This window comes from Macrobrachium nipponense, chromosome 20 (genome assembly GCF_015104395.2).
Source record: "Macrobrachium nipponense isolate FS-2020 chromosome 20, ASM1510439v2, whole genome shotgun sequence".
NCBI classification, from domain to species: Eukaryota; Metazoa; Arthropoda; class Malacostraca; order Decapoda; family Palaemonidae; genus Macrobrachium; species Macrobrachium nipponense.
Window position 1 is genome coordinate 28,060,459 of NC_061089.1, and position 20,000 is coordinate 28,080,458.

Here is a 20,000-nt window from a genome sequence, read left to right on the forward strand (position 1 = left end):
ACAACTTGATATTAAATATTGTGAAAAAGGGGACACAAACGTCGGAATAGTAGATAGTGGAATTGGTGAATGCCTTAGTATAGTAGAGAAAATACCAAATGTAGTGATAATGGAATATTGCTACCTAGGAATTTTAAAATTAATACATATCTAAAACAACCATACTTTAAGTTAAAGAACTCGCTCATGACTATTGAAACAAGATAATACTGTTGTAGCTGCCTCTGCAGTAGTAATTATTTTATCGAAGACTTTATGGTATCGATTTTATATGGTAACCAAATTAATAATCAATAGGTCTCAGCATGAAAGGGTTGAAAAAAAAAAAAGTGTTTTAAGCACATCGTAGTTGTTGACTTTGTCCACTTATTACCCAGATTATTTTTTTATCTTTTATTAGAAAAATATTACATGTCATTTACATAAGTAAGATATTACAAAATATTACAAAAATGTATACCTACAATATTTACAAATTACTAGATTTTATTTTTTATTATTAACTAAAAGCGGCTTTAAGACTTTTTTTTCTTTTCTTAACACTAGGTATTAATTGTGGTATTACTTACAAAATTAATACAGGCTATTCAAAAACAGTAATCAGTGTACTCTATTGTGAAATTATTTTTTATTCTTTGTAAATTTTCTTCGATAATATCTGTCCCTAGGAATAGAAAAATAGGTTAATTCAGGATCAATATAAGCTAAAACTGAAAGATCAAAAGGATATGCCTTAATGGCAAGTGAGGACTGACAGCCGGGAGGGTCTCCGAAGAAGGAAAGCAAGAGGGCAAAGAAGAAAAATGTGTTGGTAACATCACTGAATGCCAATATGCTTAACTGGTGCTTACTGGTATTTATAACCGGTTTGTAAAGGCCGGGTACAAGCTTATTGCTTGTTTACATTCGGGCAACTTACCAGACACCTTTATTCATCAGTATCCAAACCAATATCTATCTCATTATATTTTTTTTATTAGTCCATGATCAGCTCATTGAACCCGTGTATTGTCTTTGGAAGTACAAGCATAACTTCTATGACCTTTACATCAATACATTTTGGCAATAATTTAAGAAAAACAATTGTCATGCGGCTCCTCCCGCTCAGTTCGCTTTCAAAAACCTCTTTAGTTTCGTGTGTGCGTTTATGAGTTACATTAAGTTTTTCAGACTTATGGTGCTCCTTATTTCAACTAATTCTCCAAAAACTCACTAACACTGCCTCTGCCATGCCATTTGCAAATTAAGTTTAACATGGTCTCTTCAAATGCATCAGTAAATTGAATTACTGAAGGTTTCTGCTTGAATTTAAAAGCAGTAGTTTTTTTTCTATTGGCAATAATCTGTGTAAAATGGTTCATGCTTTTTTTTCATGTTTTCAGTAACCTACTGGATATGTTTATATATACTCTCATTCTGGCGTTAATTTACTTTCACTTACACTTACATCGCTGACAACAATATGACCTGTTATACTCCTTATCTCTTTAAGGAATATATTGTGTTCACATGCCATCGAATTATTATTCAAGCACTACTATAGTAGTCTTTTACAGTTCCAGTAGCCTATCCTGAAATTTTATGCTGCATTTCTACCATCGAGGGACGGGTGTGTCGTTTTGTTCCTGATGTAAAGCCATGATTTTAATTATATTAATTGTTAGGAAAATAGGTCACCGCAACAAAGTCTTCTACAGTATATTTTGCAAAATGCATTGTCTTCGATATTATCCCTTTTTATGTGACACTGCATTCCATTGTCTAATAACTTTCTTATGAAAATATGGCTATTAGAAATTTACGGAAGCTGTGACCACTTGTTAACTATAGGAGGTTCACTTACGGTAGATTCTTGGATGAGCCCTATTTTCACGAGACGTTTGTTTGGCGGCCGCTGATTGACTGGTACCAGGAGGTAGGCAGTTCCCAGTGTCTGGTAAGTTGCCCGAATGTAAACAAGCAATAAGCTTGTACCCGGCCTTTACAAACCGGTTATAAATACCAGTAAGCACCAGTTAAGCATATTGGCATTCAGTGATGTTACCAACACATTTTTCTTCTTTGCCCTCTTGCTTTCCTTCTTCGGAGACCCTCCCGGCTGTCAGTCCTCACTTGCCATTAAGGCATATCCTTTTGATCTTTCAGTTTTAGCTTATATTGATCCTGAATTAACCTATTTTTCTATTCCTAGGGACAGATATTATCGAAGAAAATTATTTTGTTTACTTTGATGACCTGGTAAAACTTGCGGTTGTTGGAGTCCGCCGTGTTTACGTCCGCAGTCGCTGTCCGAGTTGCAAGTTTCATAGACGCAACTCCGTTGAAGACGTATACTTATTAGTTTTAAACTTATTTATACTTTATTGTAAGCTTTCGTGGTAGACTTGAAGGTTATCACTGACGCACTAACATTAAGATTAACCCCTTAGGCCTCCAACGATGACTTTCAGTTTTATAGAGCTAAGAAATTTATTCTGAATCACGACTCTGAGATTACGTTAGTGAATCCATCGTCGTACTTACCGAGTAAAGCTCGTATGTTAGAGTCTGGAATAGTTAAAGCATACAGCTGTGCCTTGTGTCATGAAACATCAAAGAAATTGTATTTTAAATATATTGAAGTACCTAAATATAGCTTAGTGCTGGTAAAAGTGAAGATTCACCTACAGGCCGGCCTGCCAGGCTAGGAAATGCCAATTGCCATCCGTAGGAGTTAGCTATAGGCTAAATAACATTTCTTAATAATGAATGTTTGGTCATCAGTGGTGAGGTCAGGGGGTGCGTTTCGAGGCATTTTGTCCAGTCCCAATGGCATCGCAAGACCTTTATACAACGCTTCTCGACACACACAGGCAGAGACAGTTAATGCATCTCCTATTACAAAGGTTAGTGCAAACATTGTATGATTTAGGCTAGCTAATGTTAGGTATTTTGGGTCAGGTTAGGATGTATCCCTTTAGAAATAACAGATGCAACCATTCTGCACTTTTACTGCCCTGGTAGTTTATGCTACCTAGGTATAGTAGCTATATACTACCTACCTAGTCAAATTTAAGCTTGGCTTAACCTGTGATTTACTGGCCTAGGTATTGTATCCTATCCTAGTAAGACTTGGCTAGAGATGGGAATCATGCCCTTTGATGCCATGGCATGGTGTGTGTCCTACAGAGTACCCGGAATGCCCTTGCTGCTGCACAGACCTGCCAACCAATAGAAAGTCAGCACCCTTATGACGTCATGTGTATAATTTTAGGCTTGGCTGCAAAGTCCACATGTAGTATAGTATAATATAAACCATGTACCTATATACGTCAGTTTGAAATTTACCATACTACCTAGGCTATGTAATGAAAATATCACCAATAAGTGAGGAAATAGTGTCGACCATAAGTAAATGGAAAGAAACTGGAATAATTTTTCCCTTCCTGAGAAGCTTGCCTGAAGAAAAAAAGAAGTATAGCCAAGTAGTAGCTAGTAGATTCATTCAAAGTCTAGATGTAAAGATAGTAGTTTCTGTGAATGCCATTGACTTCAATAGAGATTCATGACACGTAAGTTACCTAATATGTTGGTCACAGGATGGTCAGTATAATTATATAGGTAGGTTACAGTAAAAAAAACTGTAGAATTATCCATTAGTGTTTGATGTGAGTGTCAAGCATAGCCTTTGACATTAGTTTCAGAAATTCCTCTGAAATATTGGTTAATCTGTTATGTCCATACGTCCCTTTATATTTAATAATACTTATGCTCCGTTTTGTTTTGGGAAAACCAGTTTTTTTTTTTTTATTGTGGGAGAAAACTAGTGAAAATTTAGATATAGGTATGCTAACCTTAGCACCCAAATGTAAACTACTTCAGTACCAGGGTTCTTAACTTTCTGAACGTCATCTCTTTTTGGTAATGAGTTAAACCAGTAATTCCCATGGGAATGAAGGTACCTATACAGTATGTTTGTAGACTGACAACCAAATATTGTCAGAAGAAAATAGTATGATAACCACTTGTACCATTGTTCTCTCATTTCCTAATACATACAGAAACAGAAATGTGGTAAAATACAAGTTGCTTTGTTTGCCCAGTGTTTCTTGAAGTGTGTCTGCATGTGTGATTGTGTTTATCATGGAGTCCTCCGAGTCTTCACGGCCTTGTGAACACTTGTGCCTGGGTGTTCAGGGTTTTCCGTGCTCCAGGCTTTTGGCAGCTACCATTACTGATCCCCCATACGACATGCAATAAGTGCCGATCTAATTTTTGTACTATTACTAATCCCTGCCCTGAATGTCATGCCTGACCAAAGTGACATTGGAGGGCATTTTACAAGCAGCTGATGCAAGAAGATTATCCTATTGTTAAGACCTCAGGCTTGTTAGCTGTGAAAAATACAAATTGATTTAAAATTTGTCATTTTAAAGATCAGTCGACCTGGTGGAAGGTTTTCACAAATTTCATCTATTAAGATTGAAGTCCTGGTGAGGGTTTTCAAAGTCTGCTACTTGTTGTAGAAGTAATTTCCTACAAATATAATACTACTTCGGTTGCTAAAGTTTCATCACTAAAAGATCAAGGCCGTAACATGTTTAAGGTTTGTATGAAACGTGAATTGGAAAATGGCAACAAAGTTTACTAAAGAGATCTTGAATTGCTTTTTCCTTAAGTTACTCATCAGGTCACACATAATAGATATACTGTATATATTTCACATGTTAACTTTCATTTATGCCCATATCTCTGCAAGTTTGTCTATATCTGAATGTTTGTAAGTTGAATGTTCATAAGTAGGGTAATGTCAATAGTACAATAGTAAAATTAAGTTTGAATGGTTATGCTCTTTCCGTTCTTTGTAAAAGGAAGCATAATATTTGAGTGTGTTTTCCTTTATCTTTCATGAATAGTGAAGTATTGATATTTATTTTTATATTGAACTTAGTTTTATTTACTTTTTTTTCAGATGCCCAGACTTAAACAACTAAGAGAATTGGATCCCTTACCATTCTCATCATTCCTGACAGATTCCTTTGGTCGCAGGCATTCTTACTTAAGGATTTCCCTCACTGAGAGGTGCAACTTGAGATGTAAGTAACATAGAAATTTGCGTTTTAATTTGGCACTCCATATTTTTTTTACATAAATTTTATTGATAACAGAATTGGATTACTTCATTATGTATGCAATTCTGTTATATGTGCCACTTGAGACTCAGAGGTCTGGAAAAACTAACCTCTATTAATAATAACAATGTTATATGTGCCAGTAAATGAAAATGTTCGTGATGTCAAAGTGGATGAAGAAAGATAAAAGAGGTGTGAATAGGGTAAAGTTTTTTTCAGATAATAATGAGTGAATCAAAGATGGGAAGAAAGAAATAATGAAGTCTTTGTAGTATGTTATTTTGAGACTTCTGACAGAAAACATGAATTAGAAGAGGATGTTACAAAAGGCACAAAAGAGAATGTATCTCAATAGCTCCTGAGAACTTGGGGGAAAATGAAAAATGTTTTTAAGTGCCTGTACCAACAAGGATAACAATGTGTATTCTAGGAATAGCTGTAGAGAACCAGTCATTGAATGGTTGATCAGACTATAAAGCAATGTTAGAGGAAGATGTAGTATAAAAGTGGGAGAAGAGATTTTGAATTACAGTATGTATACGTAATATAAAGTGAAAAGAGAATGCTCAATATTGAAATTAGAAAAATACCATTTCGTAAGTCTGTTCAAGTCTTGAGGGCATTATTTTTTTTTTTTGTTCATCATTAAATTCCTTTAATGTTTAAATGATTAGTATTTGTGTAGGCAAGTATCACTGGCTTTCATCACTTTTAAATCTCGGAAAATCATTTATTTCCTCTTGTGCAGAGGTTCAGTAGTTTCTCTTATTTAGTCCAGTAGTGTAACCTGACTGCTGCATCATATTTTAGGCTTTCATAGGAAAAGTCTAAAGGCACTGCTTTGTAGAAGGTGAAAATGTCAGCAAGGTGAAGCTGAAGAAGTTGTACTTTGTGGTAGAAGGGACCAAGGGCCATAAATGAAAGAAAAGACAGATAAGGACTGTAGCTGAGGGCAGAAAGAATTCTACAAAACCTCTTGAATACTGTACTGCTTAGTTCTACTCAGTGCACACAAGTATATTATATGCTATGCCTCCTACACTGATGGAAGGATGAGGTAATGACAATCTAGATGATTGAGTGGTTACTGTAATCCAAGAAAATGAAGAGCATATTATAGTTTGTTTACTTGTAGTGGTGACTGTTGTTGTAATGAGCAGATGTTAATGGTAGTGCAAATTAAGGTTTACAATGAATTATAGTTTGTAGATTTCATTTTTCGTATTAAAATTTTGAGTTTCACTTGATAGCCAAATACAGTTTGTTGCCACATAATGTAACACGTTACTGAAGATTATTATCTGTATTTCACTTCTTATTTGAAAGCCACCTATATTTATTACAGAAGGATTCAATTGATGTGGAATTTAGCAAATTTTAAACATTTTCTAAGAATTCAAGCCTTTTATTTCCCAATACATTATATGCTTTGCTTTCCTCTTAGCATTGGAGCTAGAATTATCCATAGTAAAAAAGTGACTTACATGAGTTAGTAAATCAGTGTTCACCTGTGTATATTCACTGGCACAGTAGTATTCATATTCTGTCACAGTATTTCATTCTTGATGATCTGCACAGTGTTTCAGTCTTGATGCTATGCTAACTCTTGTAATTCCAGTTTGTGTTAATTACGTGGTTGAATTTTTGTATTCTTTTCACTTATGATTAAAGTTGCAATAGATTACAGAACAGTTAGTATATACAGTAGTACCTCGAGATACGAAATTAATCCATTCCGAGGCGCCCTTCGTATCATGAGGTTTTCGTATCTTGGACCACATTTTACATGTAAAATGGCTAATCCGTTCCAAGCCCTCCAAAAACACCCCATTAAATTTCATAATAAAGCTAAATTGACCTATAAACAATGATATACTACTACAACAATTTGGACCATTCAATACCTAAATTAAGACTAAAAATGCAAAACCTGTAAATAAAGTGTATATTAGTGTACAAGAAATATTATTATTGTAACGTAAAATGTGGAAGCTTACCTTTCGAGTGAGGCTACGTACATACGTAACTATCCAAGGAAGATTGCTTCTGCCTACGTAACTTTTTTCACAATGTTCCTGTGTGAGCCTTTTCAGGGGGTGTCTTCTACAAATGATTGCACTTTATGAAAAGCGGCTTTAATTTCTGCTGTTTTTTTTTTTTTTTTTTTTTTTTTTTGGGGGGTTTTTTTAGGTGGTATGTACGCACGTACGTACTTTAAAAAAATTTTTCACAATGTTCCTGTGAGCCTTTTTGAGGGGTGTCTTCTACAAATGATTGCACTTTATGAAAAGCTGCTTTAATTTCTGCCATTTCGTTTCTTCTTTTTTTTATTTTTAACTTTTCTTTTTACTTTTACTTTACGTAGTTTTTTTTTTTACAGAATTTCAACTTTGGTTTTTTGCACCTCATGACTCTGTTGGCCCTGGTGTCCATCAAAACCCTGTTCAACCAAATGCTCTCTCTGCAACTGATTTGGGTACTGAATGTTCGGCTGCTGACCTTCAACATAAACTGAAGTGCCTTGAATATACGTACACTACACACATTGACGATCACGAAAACGAATACCGGGTGCGTACTAATGCTGGTACCGAGTGGTCGAGCCACGCCACCACGTTTACATAGTAGATGCATGATGGGAGGGACGCTGGCCAATAGGAGAGAAGGATTTCATGGCCGCGACTAGCATCAGGAACCAATGGGAGAGCAGGAGGATGGTGGCGAGTCTACTAGTATACTAAGATGGCGGCGCGCGGCGCGATTTTCAAAATTGTTATCCGGGCGAATCTCGGACTTTTCAGAAACCTTTCGTATCTTGAAAACTTTTCGTATGTAGAGCCGTTAAATTTTTCGTATTGGCTTTCGTATATCGAGTTTTTCGTAAGTTGAGCCTTTTGTATCTCGAGGTACTACTGTACAGTGTATTTCAATATGTTAAATGAAACTCTGGAGTTTTGATAATTTATTTTTGTGTTCGCAGGTCAGTATTGTATGCCAGAAGAAGGTGTGGCACTGACACCAAAACAGCAGCTATTAACAACTCAGGAAATTATCCGATTGGCAAGATTATTTATTTCGGAAGGTGTAGATAAAGTTAGGCTAACTGGAGGAGAGCCAATGGTTCGGAAAGATTTGGTCACTATAGTAGGTTAGTACTGATTTGAAACATTTGTGATTATATAGTGAATAAATCTCTCATAGCACGAAAACATTATTGCTCGTGATGTGACCTGGTAGCCAGGTTATAGACTGTTTTGAGAGAAGAGCTTATGCCATTCTCTGAGTGAAATATTTTTTATGATCAGGAACCCTTACTACATCCAGCGGTCATTAGTTTCATATCTAAGCTAGTGACCTTAAATTCTTGCAGAGGGAGTCCTTGGTGTCCACTTTTGAAGGCTTACAAGATATAGTATTCTGTTATGAGTGGTCTTAGAATGGATCCCATTTAATCAGTGTTTTTGAGAGATCCGTAGGGTTTGAGAGAGCTAGCAGACTGAGTAATACCATACCAATTTTTCTGAGGAAGACCCTCATTATTTCCTTGCTGCTGGTATACAGTAGTTGTTTAGATGCAGGCTTATGGTGATGGTTCAACATCTCCCACCACTTAAACATTAGGAATAGTACATATTACTGAAGTAGAGACTTAGATATCAATTCCCTCTGGGTTTCTTGAACCTTGCAGTTCATGTGTAATTTGACAGGTACTTCTGAGGTGAACTGATATGTTGATTAAAGAGGCTCACTGAGCAGTTTCTCCCTTTCTGTAGCATTCTGCTCTAATTCCTTACACACTGGTGTAGCATGTTTTGTAGTTTTGATGTACAGAATTTTCATTTAGTTTTGCTAGCCCTGTGAGTATTTTTCTAAGAACATCAGTTCAGTGATCTGATTGAACTACTTATTAATGATATTTTTCCCCAGAGGGTGACAGCTCAGTTTACTCACTTTGTAAGCTTCCAAACCTCATTGAGACCCAGTGCTATTAGCAACAGACCCATTTGTGACACTCAGTGAAGAGAACATTTTCATTTTTTAAATATCTATTGTACATACACACTTTAGATGTCTCTATTGTCTTATGAGCCTACCCTTTTGTCTCATCTGTTGCACCTACCCAGTACCAACTACAGCATGCTGTCCTCCTCCATACATGCTGCATGTTTTAGTCCATTGTGAACACTCATTTTTATGAAACTTGAGTTCATCTTATGTATTGTCCAAGTTCATAGTTCCTGTGGGTTCTTTGAGACTGTTTGTCTATTAAATAGAGGGTTATTATTCCTCTAATTGTGGTATTTTCACATACAATCCGTTGCTGTTGTTGGCTTAGTAATAGCTCAAGTCCTACAATACTGTATTTCCATATTATTTTGTTTATTTGTTCATAGTCATAAATTGAAAGTGGTGAAATACTAACTGCAGTAGCTAGCATTTGCCTTAAATTTCTTGTTGTTTATGTCATATACCAAGGTGATTAACTTACAGATATGCTTATGATAGTTTTTCTTTCAGTAACTTGGCAATTGAGTCATTAGCATTCACAAAACACATTTTAAAGATTTTTTTTCTTAGCTGTGTTCCACCTGACTTGCAAGAGAACATAGTTGCTCTGCTACTCCATCAAAAATAACTGTCATAAAGATTCTGTTATTTTCTTCAATTTGGACTGGAATAAAAAAATATAATCATATCTTCTTTATTTTCATTTGTTACTATTAGACATATTAAAGAATTTATTTTACCTTTAAAACCTTTGTAGCTTAATCTTCTTTTAAAAGTGCTTTGATGTATACGTTAAACTTAGTTCCTGAATTAATGTAAGAGAGATATTGCTCCAGAAAAATAACTTTGAAAATTACCTTATTGTTTATGCAATATGAAAAAATACTCTACCCATATATGATATGTTGCATATCATATATTAAGAGTACATTGGAAATTTAATAATGGTACAGTATATTACATCTTTCACAGTATTTTGTATTATTTCATTATCTGTTTCAGAGGCTATCTCAGATCTTGGTGTCAAACAACTTGGCTTAACTACAAATGGATTGTTATTGAAACGAAGGTTGCGGGATCTCCACAAAGCAGGTCTAACGCACTTGAATATTTCCTTGGATACCCTTATACCCCCAAAATTTGAACTTATTACTAGAAGGCGAGGCTGGGAAAAAGTCATTGAAGGAATCAATGAAGCTTTGGAACTGGGATACTCACCTGTTAAGGTAATAGATATCTTTAAGATTCATGAAAACATCCTTGTATGAAAATATCATTGTAGCCATATCAGTTTCTCAATAATATACTTTTATTTTGATAGTTACTTAGTAATGCAGGAATTGCTTGCTTCACTGAAGTTGATGGATTTCCGGAATCAAGACACATGCTAAATTAGTTGACATAATTGTGTGATGATACATATTGTCTAAATGAACACTAGATGAATTTTAATAGCATTTGTAGGTAGACTGTAGTGATGCAGTGCATAAATTAAGACTAGTTAGAGAATTTTTACAGTTTAACATTTTCAGATCAATTGTGTTGTGATGCGAGGCAGAAATGAAGAGGAGATATTGAATTTTGTCAAGTTTACGCAGGATAAAGACATTGATGTCCGGTTTATTGAGTACATGCCTTTTGACGGAAATAAGTATGTAACCTTTTTTTCAGTTCCTTATTTTAGGTTAATAGTTGAGGGCTCATATTTTAGTTGCCATTGCATTATAGGTTGCAGTATTAGCACAAATTTTTATGCCAAATGAGAATTACAGGCAGCTTTGCATTGGATGGGCACATTGTGATTCACTGTTGTTAAATTAGATCTCCAGGGAAAGTCTAGATGAACTTTGTCAGATACTCAATCATGTTGAAATTTGGGCCAAGTTGATAACTCGGCTGGTTGATGATCCTGTCAAGGAGAAAACAATCACTTTCAGTTACTTGACAGATAGTAAATTTTTGTACAAAAAAGGCTACGGATAGGACTTGGTGTAAAAAAAAGTTTTGTTTTATCTGAAAGCCAAGAGATCCAGATGTTCTGTTTATAATTGCTACCACCAGCTACTCTACTTTGCCTGAACCTCATTTATTTGGATGTAGAGAATGCTTTTTTTGCCATGAGCTAACAGGAAGTGACTAGAAAGAGATGGATCCTATACCATTGATAAAGCAAGTGTGCGAGTTGTAAAGGCAACTCACCTATATATGGTTATTGGAGAATCCATTTGATTAAAAGGTGGAAGGAAAACTGATATATGAACAAGCTCATATGATGGCCCCTTACATGGGATGGAGCTCTGAAGGTATTTGTCTACATGAACAATACTATTTTAGGAGCTAAAAGAATTTATTCCATGTTGTGCCTTGAATGCTTTTGGAGTCTTCAGATGTAGAGACCAGATCATATTCATCACTTTCAAGAGTTAATAAAATATTGTAATATTTTGTTTTGGGAAGGATGGAGAGGCATATTTATGTCCCTTATTAGCAGCTCAGTTGTCTGTTTTAAGTTTTTATTTTTTTATTTTTTTTATTATGTAAAGTAGTTATGTGGGACCGGACAAACTCTGAATCCCAATGTTATGAGTTCTTTCCTCTAAAACTCCTGTTGTGATTACTGTTTGGAGTTAAAAGATAGAGAATTATGATCAGGGATTCTCAAATATTATTCCTCACCAGTCAGGATGAGCATTTTTTACAGCCAGAAGAGATACAATATTATTAGGTGAAATGTGTAGGCATGTAAATGACAGGCAAGTTAGGTATAATACAAATGAAGAGAGAGAGAAAATGGAGCCATTGTCTTAATAAGCAAGAATGCACAATAACTTGGATGGCTAAAGAATACTGTAGTGAAAACCACAAATAAATGAAGGGACTAGAGGGAAGAAAAGAATGTTTAACTTCTTTTTTGTGTGAAAAATCATCTTGATGTGGTTATAACTGATGTGAAAGTATCCCTGAGAGGTTCATAGTTTGTGAAGGTGATGCTCATAAATTTCATGTCTCAGTAACTGTGATTTCATTAGTATTGGTTGGAAATCACTAACTTTTTGACAGCCTACACCTGCCAGGGACTGCAGTAAGTATTTAGGGCATCTCAGTCTTTTATTACAGTTCTGTTAAATGTTTGTAAATATTGAGAGAACCATTGGACACAAGAGAATGGCTAGGAGTTTTATTATGCAAGGTTCAATTGGTTTGTCAAATAGAGAGAAGAGTGTACATATAGTAGATTTGCTTGTACTTCAAAAGTGAAACTTTTGTGATCAGTGTTTTTTTTTTTTTTTTAAGCTCCTGATGGTTCTGACCTGCTTTGACCCTTGTTTTACAGCTAGTGTCATAGTTTAGATTTCTGACTGTTTGTTGAGCTGGAAAAACCAAAGGCCTGGGTAAAAAAAACCAGCTTTTGTGGGGAGGAGAGCAAAGCAAAAGTCAGCTCTTCAAGGCGGTTAAAGAAAGACTGGTGAATCTCAAGGTTCCAAGCCAGGTCGGTGACCAGCATCCACCTTGTATACGCATGAGTTGCTAGATACCACAGATTCCTTGCTTTACAATCTGATTGTCTTTTAACTGGTTTCCAGCTGGCACTAGAAGATTATCCTATTGTTGAGACCTCAGGTTTGTTAGCTAGGAAGAATACAGATTGATTAAAAATTTGTCATTTTGGTATACATTTAGTTCTACTTTAGTTTTCTTTTCTTTTTTGCCAATTAATATATGTAACAATGCTGATGTTTGTGGCAGCAGAAATACTTTTTAGAGCCATGCTATTTACCTTTTAACAGTATGGTGACCATGTAATCATTGAAATACTTTGAGAGCCACATTTACCTTTTTAACTGTATGGTGGCCATGTAATCAGTGATCCTTGATTATGGGCCATAATTAATATATGCACCGTCACCTTACAGTTATTGGTTGAGCTCCGTGCTTTAAGGTATGCTAAGTATATTTTCTTTTCCCATTTGGTTCTTTAATATTTCCTGTGTGTTAATAGTTACAGGATGAATTCCCATAACTATGTAGTGAAAGTTATGTTTGTTTATAATTACTACTCCAATTTTTTTTTTTTTTTTTTTTTTTTGTGCTGGTTTGCTTTGTTGCACATATGCTGAATCATGCCTTTTTAAGTTTGTTCTATGAGTATTTATGCTCATTTAGAGTAATAATAGTAATACAATGCTGGTTATAATTTTGACATTTTTAACATTAGCTGGTAGATTGTTATAAGCATTATAATTAATTACAAATAAATTTATTAATTTTTAGATATAATTGGTTGTAACTGTTTCATGTATTTTCCTAATTACAGGTGGGATGACAAAAAAATGGTGAGCTATGCCGAAATGTTGAGTACCATAAGAGAAGTGCATCCAGATTTGATAAAGATTTTGGACAAGCCCAATGACACATCCAAGGTAAAGGATTTACTACAGTTACCCTGCACCTATAACTGCACACTTCATGTCAGGTGTACATACTAGTAAAAGAGGAAAGATATGCAGTTCACTATGCACGGGTTAATATTTTCCTGTTTGGATATTCCTGTCTTTCCTACAATTATTTAAATGTAATTATTTTTTATTGTATGGTCAATAGGCAAGGTATTACTTTTTATGTTGATAAATTTTTTTAAATAAGTTATATTAGTACAGGCAGCCCTCAGTTAGCGGCAGGGGTTCCATTCCTGACCTCCGACGCTAAGTGATTGTAGAAGCCAAGTGATTTTAAAGACTACGGCCGCCGCACACCTGCTTTCAGAATACTAGACCAGTTAACAGAGCCCTAGACCAGTCAAATGGCGCCGTAATCCCGCAGTGCATAATAAGTAAAATTATATTTATGCAGTATATTACTATAGAATTTACTGTATAGTAGCACTATACTGTACATTATAGTATTTTAAATACTGTAAAGTGAAAAAAAAAAGCCTAGCTTTAATCCTTTGGTTATCTACAGTATGTATATATAATAAGGTTTTATACTGTGTACAGGTAGCTGTAGTGTTCAAGTTACGATAATCCAATTTTATGAGAGAACAAATTACAATAGCCTAACTTTATCGTATCTTCTAGTTACATAAGTTGAAAAATAGCAAAAGAGAATGATGAAAGTATGGTTTTAACGTTATACTTGTTGAGTAAATGTACACAGCCTTGAACAACCGAACGAGAAACTACTTTTATTTTTTAAGTGCAACCAAATTGATAACAACATCTGTTTGGCTTGTACATATTTCAATCATCGTAGTTGTTATAAATGACGTTATGTAGAATAGGACTGAGATATCTTAATGTAATAACTTTATTCGCTACAGGTCAAAGATCGATCGGGAAATATACTGTTAAATTTAAACCTAGTTATAACTGAAGCTGAGAAAACTGTTCAAGCTGCTAATGACCATTATCGTGCATCGGCAACAAGGATAAAACTCCAGTAAACGTATGCCATTAAACACAACCGTAGATAAAATTGAGATAGAATCATTTTAATCAAAACTACTGTGCTTGAAAAAACACATTTTACTGTTGGTTTGATAATGTAAAGTTCGTATACGATAATATAAAGAAAAATTGCGAACTGAATTGCATAATTTTTTTACTCAATAAACATGCTGCCAACCTCATCTGTTAACAAAAATAAATTAGTTCACAGTCACAACGAGACATATTCAAGTCAAGGAAAAATAACCTTGTCTTATATAAGTTAAGTATGTATATATAGATATTCGTTCATGCTAACTAGAAGCAAGAAAATTTGCCCAGAATTGCGTTAAATATGGCGAAACAAGCTCGTATTTGCCATCAGCTGATTTCCAAACCAAAACATTGGCTGCTCCACGGAATACTGACTTAGATTTACCGTAGTACTATTTTATAATACAGTAATATGAGAATACGTACATGCAATATTATTGGATACAGTGAAGTAATGTATAACTTTTTAACATATTAATGGAAAAGATGCATATTTACTTTTTCTTCTGTGCTTATCTTAATTTTCGTCACTATGCCATCTATGTAGCAGTGGCATCTCGAGCTCGTAACCCAAGTTTCCTCGCTGGCCGCGTGGTTTTCGAGCTGGGCTGCCAATCCGGTGGTCCCAGGTTCGATTCTCGACTCTGTCAACGCGGAATCAGAGAAATTTATTTCTGGTGATAGAAGTTCATTTCTCGATATAGTGTGGTTCGGATCCCACAATAAGCTGTAGGTCCCGTTGCTAGGTAACCAATTGGTTCCTAGCGACGTAAAAATATCTAATCCTTCGGGCCAGCCCTAGGAGAGCTGTTAATCAGCTCAGTGGTCTGGTAAAACTAAGATATACTTAACTTAACGAGCTCGTACAGTTGTACCTTAGATTTTTGCTCGAGTAACAAAGCAAAAAATCAACCAAGTTGCACAGTTATATTTTGTACTTCTATCTCATGAAAAAACAAACTAATTGCAGAGTTGCAAAATCAAATGTATATGCGAGTTTTGTCTTTAAAAATCAATTTATGCAACAATTGTAAATTTATAATATGTTATAAAAACATGATTCAATGATATAAATTAAAATTTTATTATTCAGGTGCAACTGAACAACCTGTTGTCTTCATCATGTGAAGGGCTGTTACAAATGGACATTCGTACTACCACTGTATCATATTTATGTACAAAAAAAAAAAAAAATACCCTGTAATACATTTTTCATACACATTTTAAACATAAATGCATGAAAACTTATAACAAAAAGCTGAAGTTTCATTTTAACAAAAAGCTGAAGTTTCATTAACAAAATGAGTTATAATTAGCTCCCAAATTAATGAAATATAACCATGTGAAGTATTTGTAAATGCATTTTTCGGAACAGCAGCGGACAAGAACGAACATGAAAAAACATCCTCTGATTACATGGAGGGCAGTTACAAAAGCTGCCTTAATTTCTATCATATTTATGTACAAAAATAAAAATACCCTATACGTAATATATTTTCATACACCTTTTAAACATTAAAGCATGAACATTTATAAAATCGACACATCAATCGCTAAATTTGCACTTTTTTAAACTATATTTTTGGAAGAGCGGCAGGTGGCGGCTCATAAGAACAAACATGAAAAACATCCTCTTTGATAATGTGAAGGGCAGTTTCAAAAGCTGCTTTGTATCATATTTCTGTGCAGAAATAAAAGTATCCTATACGTAATACATTTTCATACACATTTTAAACATAAAAGCATGAACGTTTATAAATCGACATATCCATAGCTAAATTTGCACTTATTTAACTCTATATTTTTGGTATAGAACAATGTCAGAGGCATATATTTTGCCCTAATACTTATGTAATAACTCTCAATAAAATATTTTAGTATCATTTGCATAACCTTTATGGTCTGAACGGTATTTCTACAAATGTATTTACTCGTTAGACGTAACGGCACTAGCGGCGCTGTTAACCGAAAATTGTGCTGCAAAAATACCTGAAAATACCTTATTTTTTTAATGAATATTTTTTACGATAGCCATAAAGCCGATTCGCCGCTAAGCAATTGTGCCGTTAACCGCGGGCTGCTTGTATATATTTTTTAGTGAGCAAAAGATTCCTCTTGCTCTTATTATTTATTCTCTCTTTTATGACTTCAGGGAGTAAAACAGGGTCACGATTGGGAAAAAAGTTCTAAAGAACTACTCATATCACTATAACTCAAATGACTATAGAAACCTTCCTCCAGAAGTTGAGAAAAAAATTAAAACTCCAGTCTAGTCCATCTAAAACCACAGAATGAATTCTTTTGAAATTTATTGCCAATATGTCAAGGTCAGTTATTGTGTAATATGGTCTGAAGATTTTTTGTAGGTAATTTAGACATCATTGGAAGATAACTGCAGTGGCCTGCTTCTAGAAGCTCTTATTTCAGCAGAGAATTTTATTATTGCTTTTAATGTTTGCACCCCATAAATAAAAGCATGCTAATTGCTTTCTTGATTACTCTAGTGCTACATGATCACAATGCTGTTTTAGTGTAAAACTATGAAACAATCTTGCCAATGTTATAGATTCCAGTGGAACTCTTAAGTTTAAGTTAGTCTTTAATGTTACTTGAAGGTGCCATGTATTGTTTCCTTAGTTGTTTTCTAATGTTAGTGTACATATGTAAATATTTGTTTTGTAATGAGTTGAGTTGACTTACTTGTTTTTCTTCATGTTTTCTCATGTATTTGTATGTGTATTCAAAAGTTTCTATTGCAGGTTGATGCTAGTTTGTGTTTGTTTAATATGAATACGTACCTTCACAATTTTGAGTAATAAGATCATTATAATTTAGAAGAGACAAAAGGAAACAAATGAAAAGTAAATGGGAAAATAATTAGCTGGTGGGTGGGGGGTCCACTATTTTTCTTTCTAATTATTTTAACCTGACTGCTTATATACAAACAATGGTGAATCTCTTCACTTTATTGCATTAGCTAAAAAATGGTAGTAGGATCAAAGATTAACCTGATTGAGAATACAGAGAACTGCCAAAGAAAGAGATCAACAAACCTTTTTCATTGGAATTGATCCCATCAGAAAATGTTTATTTGAGAATGAGTAGGAAAAATGCAGTGGATGCTTAAAGGAAGACAAAGTGACACAATATCCTATCAGAAAAGATTAGTTTGAGAATGATTAGGAAATATTTAGAAACAAGTTGGTTCTAACTTATTTTACCTCCACAACAGTTTAATTGCTTTAATATTTTACCAGGCATATAAGGTACCAGGATATGCTGGACAAATTGGTTTTATCACTTCCATGACTGAAAATTTTTGTGGAACCTGCAGTCGGATGAGAATAACAGCTGATGGTAACCTGAAAGTGTGTTTATTTGGCTCATCTGAGGTCTCTGTAAGGTAAATAGTATGGGATGTTATTTTTACATACTTTTCAGCAACGCCCATTGTGTTTTAGGTGATGCATGTTTCGTTAACCATTACCCAAAGTAAAAAACCTAACAGTCCCCATTCACCAGATTAACATTTTTTCATTCTTGTTTGCATCCATATATTCTATTCATTCATATACTTCTTGTTAGTATTTTATATTGTATCAAGTTTATACTTACATCTATTCTAGTTCTATTTCACCATCTTATTTATACATAGGGCTGCTTAAAAGAACACAAACCCATTCGCCCACAAGGCTGGTTTTCATTGCATTAATTTTATTTATTTAATTGTTGGTATCTTTCTTTTATATCATTTATGTTATATATCATATGTGCATGTATTCACTCATGTTGTATATAAGCTTACATGTAAAAATTCTTGTAAAAATCTTGGTTGATTATCTCTGAAATAAGTACTACTTATGTACAAATGTAAGTATCGGCTTTATTATTTTACATACACAGTCCGGTCCCGAATTATGCGTGTTCGATTTGTGCGATTCCCCTTTTATGTGGTCGCTAGTTCTCAAAAACAGATTTTCTTTATCTGCGAAGCCGTTCAAAGTCTGCGAGTCACGCACTGCAAAACGTATAAAATCTATTGTCTTTTCAAGTACGTATTTTAGGGTTGGGGTTTCGCTGGGATCTGAGAGAAGGCGTGGGGGGAATGCCTGGAGGAAAAACACTTTTATTCCTCCAAGTGGGAATGCAAGAGAAAGATTTCCTCTACACCATTAGCTAAGACGGAAGGCTGCCTCACACATGTGTGACGTCACAGCGCAGTGTGTATGAATGATCGGTATTATCACCATCGCATACGTATTATTCAGATCTGCGAAGTGTATTCTGATCATCCGCATCATGTATGCATCTGCCTAGAAGCCGACGAGGAAGACCTATTTTCTCGAAACTAAAAAGCTTGCCCTTAAGTTAAAGATGAAAGGAGCAACTTCCATTTTGGCAGCAGTCGACAACTTGAAATCCGTCATTGCTGAACATGGAATAAGAATTTTTTATTCTAAGTTAACATGTTTTGACTAACTTTTGGCATTTGATCATTTATTTTTTTCTATTGTTGAAATAGGTTTTAATGACAGTGACTAGTAAAAGTGATTAACAGAGAAGGAGAGAGAGAGAGAGAGAATCGTTCGATCTAAATTTTTCAAGAGACTGTCATTGCATGTTGAATTTTGAATTTTTATCATTTCTTTTAAGAAATTGTGATTTCATATCAAATTTTGAATTTTCGTCAATTCTTTTTTATCGTAAAGATAAATTTTATATGAAAACGATTACATAGTGAACGTGCCATACAAAGAAACTGAGACAGGTGCTCGTAACCAAGTTTGCTAGGCCTAATAGGAGTGAAGACACGCATGATCCGGTGGTCCCATAAACCTCAAATGGTTCACAAAGCCTTCCTTCAGCAGGAGAACTAAACGGAGGATGAGGTAGAGGAGTTTGAAGGATTTTTGGCAGAGGATAGGTAGAGGAAATTCCATCCAAAAGGTTTATAAAGGAAATGACTGTATCTTACAGTACACTTGCACCCAATGGTGGCATTGTTTACTTGTGGGAGTTTTCACCATCCTGTGTGTAATTTTAAACTTTTTCAAGTTATTAAAACCTTTTTAATGCTTTATTAATCCATAAGAAAGTATTGAAAATGGGTAGTATGAAAAAGTTTGACTGGGTAAGTTGCCGTTTGCCTTGGCCCTAATGGAATTATTCCCATAAGGTATGTTTTGAAATCTGCAAATTTCCAATTCTGCAAGGCCGTGGATCGACCAAATTCTTGCATAATTTGGGACCGTACTGTACCTACATATCTCCAATCTGGTCTTTTGTTCATCAGTGAAATAAAATGAGTCGAGTATATCTTAGTTTAACCAGACCAGGTGATTAACAGCTTTCCTAGGGCTAGCCTGAAGGATTAGATAATTTTACGTGGCTAGGAAAAAGT

The 20,000-nt window shown here is 34.7% G+C and overlaps 1 protein-coding gene across 4 annotated transcripts in view; it reads left to right on the forward strand.

Annotated features, from left to right (window-relative positions):
• The window catches only part of LOC135223986 (molybdenum cofactor biosynthesis protein 1-like), a 238,316-nt gene that overhangs the window by 202,856 nt on the left and 15,460 nt on the right, over positions 1-20,000 (forward strand). For 2 of the 4 annotated variants that reach the window (XM_064262910.1, XM_064262924.1), the window contains exons 1-7: positions 2,069-2,885; positions 4,952-5,075; positions 8,092-8,259; positions 10,122-10,345; positions 10,652-10,770; positions 13,435-13,540; positions 17,857-18,002. In XM_064262910.1, the coding sequence (XP_064118980.1) occupies positions 2,745-2,885; positions 4,952-5,075; positions 8,092-8,259; positions 10,122-10,345; positions 10,652-10,770; positions 13,435-13,540; positions 17,857-18,002 (1,028 nt within the window). In that variant the 5' untranslated portion in view covers positions 2,069-2,744. Of the gene's footprint in view, positions 1-1,913; positions 1,937-2,068; positions 2,886-4,951; positions 5,076-8,091; positions 8,260-10,121; positions 10,346-10,651; positions 10,771-13,434; positions 13,541-17,856; positions 18,003-20,000 lie in introns of those variants that run through there. The other 2 variants (XM_064262929.1, XM_064262916.1) reach the window with 2 other exon arrangements.